This window comes from Pteropus medius, unplaced genomic scaffold, assembly GCF_902729225.1.
Source record: "Pteropus medius unplaced genomic scaffold, Ma_sr-lr_union100, whole genome shotgun sequence".
NCBI classification, from domain to species: domain Eukaryota; kingdom Metazoa; phylum Chordata; class Mammalia; order Chiroptera; family Pteropodidae; genus Pteropus; species Pteropus medius.
In genome coordinates, this window is record NW_024349804.1 from 10,857,898 (window position 1) to 10,867,119 (window position 9,222).

Sequence of the window (9,222 nt, forward strand, 5' to 3'; positions counted from 1 at the left end):
TTCTAATTCCCGGAGGCTATGTGTTATCGTATACGGCAGAGAGGCTTTGTAGGTGTGATGGAGTCAAGAATCTCGAGACGGGAGGTAATCCTGGATCATCCAAGTGGCCCGATGAATCGCAACGATCCTTACAAGTGACAGAGAGGAGAGAGCGGGAGCCAGATAAAACGGGATGGCAAAAGCGGAGGTGGCAGGGTCAGCTGTCGGCTGTGCAGACGGAGGGTGGGGCCACCGGCCGAGGAGGACGGACGGCCTGGAGAAGCCGGGGAAGGCAAGGAGCAGATTCTTCCGTGGAGCTTCCAGAAGGAACATTCTAGCAACTGTGATGTCGCCCATGAGATCAGTTTAGACTTCTGACCTCCTGAGCTGTGAGAGAATAAATATGCGCTGCTTTAAGCCACTAAGTTTGTGATCATCTGTGACAGCGGCCACAGAACCCAGCACAGAACTGTCATGGAGACAGAAGGCAGAGTGCCTGAAGGCCCACTGCACCTGACAGAGGCAGTATTCAGGGCACCGCCGCCCCCCCGCCCGCCCCCCACAAGAGTGATCTCACCCCTCGCTCTTTCAAAAGTTCTTCTTGCCTTATTTCCAAAAATACAGATACGATTTCATCCATCCCTTGCGGTAACTGCCTACCAAAGAGACTTTCCAGTTCTCACTCTCTCTTCTCACTGAGATTTTGACAGTCTATTGAAATGGCTTTGGGCCTCAATAAGTGGAGAAAGACATTTTTGCTCATTTGACTTGCAATTAGTTTTGGATCCTGGCACCGCCCACCAGCTTGGGCAGCTGTCAATAATTGCCATCTTGCAGAAATGGCTGGTTTTCCTATTCCTGGAGCAGGATTCGTTCTCTGATGAGTGAACTTCCAGCGAGTGTCACTGGAGCCTCACGAGCCCGAGCATGCGCTGCCACGTGGGGCGGCAGCTTGCGGAGCACGAGGCTCATGCCATTGAGAAGCTGAGACTCTGCGCTTTCTGAAATCAGGAGAAACAGAGTTCGCGTCAGTCATTCCTGCTTTTTATTCATTGCAGTAAGTTTGCGTAGCTGTCAGGAATGGACTATGCCATAGAGTTGAAATTAAAAAAAAAAAATCCTATTGGTTTCCACGGCCTACAGCCGCCTCTGCTTCCCGACAAAGGCCCCGGTTTCAGAATCAAGGCCTCAGAACTCCCCGCCGCTCCTCGGAGCCGCTGCGCCTGGCGCTCGTTAGGGAGGCGAATGGCGGAACGGGGGGCTCTGCGGTCTCCGGGCCCCAAGCTTACTCGCTGGGCGACCCTGGGCCAATTACTTAACCTCTCTGAGCCCCTGCTTTCTCTCAGGAAAAGTGAGAATAATAACAGATCTGCATTTTCGTGAGAATTATACACGAGTGCCCCACTGCTTGGCAGAGAGCAGTACTCAATAAACGTTAACTGTTGTTATAGGCTGCGCTGTGTGCAGCAAAATGCATATGTTAAAATCCTAACCCCCAGAACCTCCAAATGTAACTCGATTTGGAAATAGGGCCTTTGTGCAAGTCATTGGTTAGGATGAGATCATTCTGGAAAGGGGGGTGAGCTGATCGAATAAGGGGGAGTTGGACACGCAGAGAACACCACGAGCAGAGGCAGTGAGGCCACGAAGCCCAGGGGCTCTCGGGAGCTGGGGCAGAGGCTGGAGCCCATCCTCCCCTGCACCCTCAGAGGGGGCACGGCCCTGCGGGCACGTCGATCTCGGAACTGTGAGAGAAGACATGTCTGCTGTTCCACCTCTTGTGAGCCCAGCGCATTGACACAATTGTTCGTATTCCTGAAGAGAACCAAACATGTGCTACGAAGAAGTCTGAAGATGCCCTGCTGCCCCCCAAAACTTAGAAGATGGAGCTGGGCCAGAGCGTTTTTTCTTTCTGCATTCAGCAATGCTGGTCGGGTCCCTGCTCTGTACCAGCAACAGGTCCAGGTGTGTGAGATGCACCAGGTCCAGGTGCGTGAGATGCAGCAGGTCCAGGTGTGTGAGATGCGTCAGTGGACAGAGGAGACGAAGGCCTCGCCCGCCGGAAGACAAGCTCCTGGTAGAGGGACAAGTAATGAACAGCGACATGAGTGAGTCGGCCGAGTGGGAGCTTAGCAGGTAAAGGGTGCTGGGAGGAAGGGTGGGACACTGAGGGGGGCGTTGAAGGGTGGAGTAGGTGGCTGCATGAAATATGTCTCAGGCCCAAGGATGAGGGAGTTGTCACCCTGATATCCAGACAGGCCCCAGCAGGACAGAAACGGCACAGTGTGGTCGGAGGGCAGGTTACCTCGGGGGTCGGGGAGTGTGGGGTGGGCAGGCCACCCGTCAGGAGCAGTGGCCTTCAGTAGAGGGACACAGCCAGCCCCGGGGGAGCCGGGGACCAGCCCCTGGGTCCCACTCTCTTCCTTCCCCGCTTCCGATTTCTTCCTGGCGCCCCATTTGCTGACAGCACCTGGGAGCAGCAGGCGGCCTGTACCTCTGCTCCTCGGTCGTTGTCCAGGTCACAGAGCAGGGTGCAGGTGGATCTGGAGAGGCGCACGGGGGGTCCAGAGCAAGCCCCAGGCAGGAACCTGTCACCAGTCTGAAGAGGGCAGGGGTCCGGCAGGGCTGGAGGGACGCGGCCGAGGGTATTGACAGCTGAGCCTTGTCGTGAAAAGGATCCCTCTGGCCACTGCCGAGGGAACAGACCGGGGCGAGGGTGGTGAGGGCAGCAGCAGGGAGACTGTCTGGAGGCTGGAAAAGAGGCCGATTTTCCTATGAATCGTCAGACCTAAAATGGGCATCAAAGGACTGAGTTCAGCTAATCCTCCTCTGCACACAAATGGTCCACGATAAAAGATGCTGCGGCATTTCCGGGGCCACAGCTGGCGAGAAGAAAGCACCCAGCCTCCCTGGAAATATTAGATTAAGTCCCAGTTTATCTAACAGTTTACAGGAATTTAGTAGAAGGGAGGGGGCCACATGAAGCAAAAGCAGACAGACGCCCCCTTTGGCCCCCAAACTCCCCGGAGGGCATGCGTGGCTGCCGGGGGCTCCATCCCAGCCAAGTGGGCAGCACCCACCAGAGCGGAGAAATTCAAATTCAGGGCCGGCGGCTTTTCATATTTGATTCCTGCGTCGTCATTGGAGAAGCACTTACATAATCCGTCGCCTTGGTGGAAACGTGCACAGCGTCATGGGGGCTCTCCTGGTTCTGAGGCTCATCCTCACGGGGGCGGGGAACTTGGAGGGGAGGGAGGAGAGGGGGACCCAGCGCCAGGGCCAGCGGCCCACGCAGGCAGGCCGTTTCGTGCTGGAAGGCCACGTCCCTGTAGCCCCTGCTCTCGCCCGCCCCAGCCCTGACAATACCTTTGAGAGGCGCTTCCTTTCCGAGTCTGGCCAAGGACACAGCCCAGCCAGGCCCTGCCGCCCACCGTCCGGCTCCCAGGATGTGCCCCTGGGCCTTTATTTCCCACCAAATGTCTTCCGATGTCCTCCCTGTGTCTGGTAGCTTCCTTGGGCTCCCCTGTGTCGGAGCCGGCGACACCAGCTCCCCCACCTAAGGAAGCGGAGGGCATGGCTCACAGTGGGTGGGGGACTTGGGTGGGGGCAGTGCACTGCGTTCCTTTGTGTCAGCCCCGAGTGATGGCCGCCCCCACCAGCCACTGCCCCCTGCCCGCCGGCTCTCGGCTCTGTGCCCCTGGTGTCCGTGCACTGACTCCTATGTCACCTGGCCATCTAGGATTTCTTCCTCAACTTCTTTTCTATAAAAGCTAAAATTTTTCCGACTTGCCCCAAACTGAGAACAGTTTAAATTTATGATCATAAGCTTCCTATGAACCACTTTTTCCTTTCGAAGCGGGCAGGAGGCAGGGCTGTGTTCCCTCTGGAAGCTGCAGAAGCTATGGCTTTGGCCCCAGGAAGAATTTTTACCAGGACTGGAAACCTTGGAGAAGCCCAGTCTAAGGCCAGCCTTTCCTGCTAGTCCAGTTGGCCCCCAGCCATGTTTGATTTTGTACTTTGGTTAAATTGTCTCAAAACCATTTTAACTTATTATTCTCGGGGTTCATGGACCCCAATGATAATCATTTAAAAAGTAACTTTTTCATTTATCAGACCTGTGGCCCAAACAGATAGACAGGCCTCACATACATTCATCTTTTAAAGAGAAATTTCTGAACGAAGTTTATGTTCCGATGAATTATTTTTAACTTTTAATTTAGAGAGAGCCTGTTCCCAGCAGAAAGTTATCGCTCAGACCCTGGTTCTGAGCACAGGCTTTAAAGCTCCAACAACTTAGGAATAACCGCAACTTGCCAAGGTCTCGGCTGCTTTTCAGAGGTTAGTGGAAGCAAAGATCAATGCTTTCATGTTTAAAACAGAATCGCTAGGCGTGAGAAGTAATACAGAAACATGCTGTTCCTTGTCATGCAATCTGCCTTTGCTGTCCTTCCTCCACTGAGAGCTGCGTTCGAGATAATCACACCATCCTCCTTTCTCCCAAAGTGCCTAGCGCTAAAGCTTCGGCAATGATCCAGTTTCTGCCTGGAGGGTCACTAATCCCGGGTGTGGCAAGGCTCCTCCTCAGAGCATCAAGACCAAGGACAACCATTTGGGATACTGGGCGTTGGCCCCAGTCTGGGAGGCATCATCTTGCCCCACTGTTCAGTGTGTGTGTGTGTTACAAGACTGTGTGTATGTCACACAGTAACACGGTCCGCTAAGCTAGGCGCTGGCCCACAACAAGCACTCAGCACATAATTGAATGGCTCAGTTAAGGCCGTTTGGGGGAAGGTGTACCCCCTAACTGACAGAGCAGTCAGACCAGATGTGCTGAGGGAGGCTGAGCCCTCCACCAACGGCCGCCTTCTGGGGCTCTGCGCACAGTCAGCCACTCGGCCCGCAAGCTCACAAGAGCAAGTCGGGTCAAGCCAGGAGGTTCCCAGGACGGGGCCTGGCCTGGAATAGGACAGGAAGAAGGGGTGTCCTCTACGCTCAGAAGGCCCACGCTTGTGGCGGAAGGAGATGAGCTCTTCCTGGGCCCCGGAGCCCTGGGAACAGGCACGCTGCCAGCGCTGAGTACGTCACACACTTCACACTGAGCTGTAAACAGAGGGCACGACACAGAGATGAACCCATAAAATCCATCCGGTTTTCATGCGTGTATGAATTTCTCAAAGCATACCGGACTGTACAACCAAAAAGGGTACATGTTATCGAATCTAACTACCCACCGATGAAATCGATTTTTAAATCCTAACCAAAAAAATTTTTTACCGTGATTATTCTACCAGATGTCCTGGTGCTTTAGGCAGGCAGTGGGTGCCAGGTGAGTGGCTGCTGAACGGATGAATGACCCTGTGGCTCTGGAGTCCCCAGAGGGGCTTTTGGGGGGGCATCTGGAGGCTGACAGCCCATCCCCAGCTGACCGCGGTACCTCCTGAGGCTGCCGTTGGTCTTGAGTTACAGTCTTCACTCAGGATTTTAATGGTGAGCGGATACACCACATTTACAGCGATCGCTTCTGACAGCCGGGGACTTAGAGACCTTAATGGGACTTGGAGGAGGCAGGGAGACCTGCAGGCCAGTCCTGTGTCCCACGAGGACAGAGAGCGTTGTTTTCATTTCTTCTCTTTCTCAGTTCCCTGGTGTCTTCCTAGACCGTACTTAGAGATTAATTCCACATGCGGGGGGAGTGTGTCCAGCTTTACCTTGGCTCAGGGTCATCTGGAGACTTTAGGGGAATGAAACAAACATCCAGAACCTCCCCACCCCCGAAGCGCCTGAATGCCGGCATCGTATGCGACGTGCTCCTCACCTGGTTTGCCACGGGGTTGGCTGAGACGTCCTTACACTGTAGTAAAAAGCTATTCCACCCCGAGATGAAAAGTTGCCGGTGTGGGTATTGGAAATCGTTGGAGATGGAGAAGGAATAAAGTTTTGTGACTCGGGATAGAGATTCGTATCTTCGTGCTTTAGCTAAGTTGATCTTTTAGTCTTTTTTTTTTTTTTTTTTTTTTTGCGGGTAAAAAGCTCACTGTAGAATACTCGGAAAAAGGCTGAAAAATAACAAGTTAAATAATAACCACACATCCCCCAACCGGCGTGAGCCATCATCAACGGTTCTCAGCTTTCTCTTTCCACGAAATGGGAGGAGGAAAGCGGAGAGGTGGGCGCCTGACGTCATCGGGAGACCTGGTATGCGTGCTGAACGTCAGCCTGTCCGCCCATCCAGACAGCCGTGGCGGAGGGTATTTCGGTCTTCCTTTCACAGATGACAGCCCTGGGGCTCTGGGAAACGAAGTGCCGTGTTAGCTTTCACACATCTGGGAAGCGGTAGACCCAGGACACAAGCCGAGTCTGCCGGGCCCTGAAACTTAACTGCAATCACCATTCTTCAGGGCCATTGGCGTTTGAAGGGGCAGACACAGGGGCCAGCCGGCTGGAGGTCAATGCCAGTCCTGCAGCTGCAGCGGAAGCTGGGTTGGGGGCACGGCTTGAGGGGCTGCAGTCACAGGGGCTTCCTGGTGTACCCCAGAATGGAACGGACCCAGCCGGGCACGGGCAGAGTGGGAAACAACAGGACCCTCTCTGCCTGCTCCCACCCCTGCGCCGTCTGCCGTATGAAATCTAGGACGTGGGGGCTGGACGTGGAGGGAGCCGGCCTGGCTCCAAAGCGGGAGGGGCTGCGGCGACCACGTCCCCTCGGTTCCTCTCCCAGACTCCCCAGCAGACAGGTCTACCCTCCCCTAAAGGCGAAGATCAGGAGGACACGGGAATGTCCGGGCGCATGGCAGCGGCTCGAGTATGGTCACTTTCTTCTCCCTTTGTTTCTCATAAAGGACGGCTGGAGAGAGTCACCGGCCTGTCTCAGAGCAGAGCCGTCCTTGAACCCTGACCCCGAGCCGGGTTCCCAGCACCCCGTTCCCCTTCTCTCCCTGCGGGAGGCGCAGTAGTAACCAGCTCTCTTTGACCCTGACCTAGGGCTTGGTCATCGAGCGCCTGGGACGGAGACCTCTCCTCATTGGTGGCTTTGGACTGATGGCCCTCTTCTTCGGGATCCTCACGGTCACGCTAACACTGCAGGTGAGAGTCACGCCCTGTGCCTGTCACGCCCTGAGGGGAGTCAGCGTGGGGCTGGCTTCCCGCCTCGCTGCTCTGGGGCCCTTGTGTGGGAAGCTGGCACTGTCTGCGGACACTTCTGGCGCTGTGGCCTCCCCCAGGGCCTTCTCGGCTCTCAAGCTGCTGGGGAGCAGGGCTCAGGGATGGGTCCTTGGGCTGGGAGATGAGACCCCTGACTTCTGGTCCTGTCTCTGCTGCTCGTGAGCTCCGTGATCTTGGGGAATATATGTCCCCTCTCTGAGCTGCAGTTTACTTATCTGTGGGATAGAAGAGATCGCCTAGACAATTGCGAAGATGCCTGGCCCTGCCGTAGGAGACAGTTGCACAACTGTCACATCATTGGCTGGTGGGTACCAGCAGGGACTCTGGGGCCAGACCTCCTGGATGTGAATCCTGGCTTTCCCCCTTACTCGCCATGAAACTTTGGCGTTTCGCCAAACCTCTCTGCTCCCTGCATCTGTAAAGCAGGCGGCTAAATGGCTTAGGGGTTATCATTATCCCCATTTTACGGACCCTGAAACTGGGGCTCAGAGATGGAAAGCGACCTGTCCACGGTCACACAGGTGAATGGAGGAGGAGCTGTGACAGGAACCCAGGCCTTCGAGCACCTGCCTCCTCACCTGCCCACCGCTGCTCTCACAGGACCACGCCCCCTGGACCCCTTACCTGAGCATTGCGTGTATTCTGGCCATCATCGCCTCCTTCTGTAGCGGTCCAGGTAAGGCACCCCCACTTCTGCACCAGCTGGCCCGGGGCTCACAGCACCACGGATGGATTGTACAGATGGGGGAGTCCACAGCCCAGGGAGGGACGAGACCTGACTGGGGAGGGGGCTGGAAGAGAGAGCCCCCAGCCCTTACGTGCCATGACTGCCTTCGTTTCCATCCCATAGATGGTGGGTGATGCGCTCACCAAAAGATGCGTTAATGATAACATACAACATACAGCAACGGTTGATGGTGTGAGACCCACGAGCCAGACACACTGATTTGGGATGAATCGAAGACACTCAAATTACAGTCTGTGCCCACAGAGAAGTTACAGTTTAGCGTAGAAGAGGTAACAATGATGACAATAATAACAATAATGGTAATGCCTAAGATGTATTGGCCACTGGTTATGTGCTCTGCTTGGCCAAGACCTCGATGTGCTCAACTCATTTAAGGCTCGCGACAGCTCTGGAGAAGGTGGGGGTGGGAGGTGACCGGCATAGGGCGAGTGGCCATGGAATCACCTGACTCCCGGGGCCCTCACCACCACCTTGCGCCACCCGCAAAAGAGTGGAGCGTGGAGCGTTCTGAGCCTCCGTTTACCCCGACTCACTCCCAGCCCCAGCTCCACCATTTCCCTATTGGGAAAGTCCTCTCCTCTCCTTGGGCCTCAGTTTCCCGACCTGTAAAATGGCCAGGGTGGACGAGACTGAGGGCCCTGCCATTCCTGGCTCCGGGTCTGTGTCCCCTGTGGGAGGCCCCATCGGAGGCCACGGTGGGACTGAGACCGCCCAGATCTCCCAGGGGGCATCGCTGCGGTTCCTCTTTGTTTGGGTGTCTGTGCTGACGGAAACACACTCAGTTTTTATCAGAGCAGAGACCTGAACCTCCGTTTCTCCCTTCACGTTGCTGATTTTTCATCACGTTCCATGTCCCGTCACATTTGTGACGAGAGAAAAGCCTCTCTCCCCACCCGGGACCTCAGAATGTTGTAATGAGGGGATTGGAACGGGCCCGGCAACAGCCGGGGAGGGCGTCAGGCACACACCTGTGTGCGCACCTGCCCACGCACACACACCACTGCTGTGATGATGGCGGTCAGGAGGCTGCAGGAGGAACAGGGAGCGCACCATGCAGGAGGAAGCGTGTGTAGTCCCGCGGGCCTCCCCCTCCCCCACTTCCAGGCGTATTCCCCCTGGGGCCCCTGGAGCGGATGGCCAGGGGGCCCCATGCTGGGCCTGGAAACACTGGGGAGCAAATCTGGAGACAGGCAGTCTCTGCTCTCATGAAGTTAATAAGCTGGTATGGAATCGTCACCTGAGATGTCACAGGCCCAGTGAGGCCTCTCCTGACAAAGTCAGACACACCCAATGTGTACACACACACACACACGCGCGTACACACACGTACACAC

At 55.7% G+C, this 9,222-nt stretch overlaps 1 protein-coding gene across 1 annotated transcript in view; it reads left to right on the forward strand.

Annotated features, from left to right (window-relative positions):
- Positions 1 to 9,222, forward strand: part of SLC2A9 (solute carrier family 2 member 9) — a 96,284-nt gene that overhangs the window by 65,238 nt on the left and 21,824 nt on the right. The window contains 2 exon segments of the mRNA XM_039838187.1: positions 6,961 to 7,062; positions 7,741 to 7,816. Coding sequence (XP_039694121.1) covers positions 6,961 to 7,062; positions 7,741 to 7,816 — 178 coding nt within the window.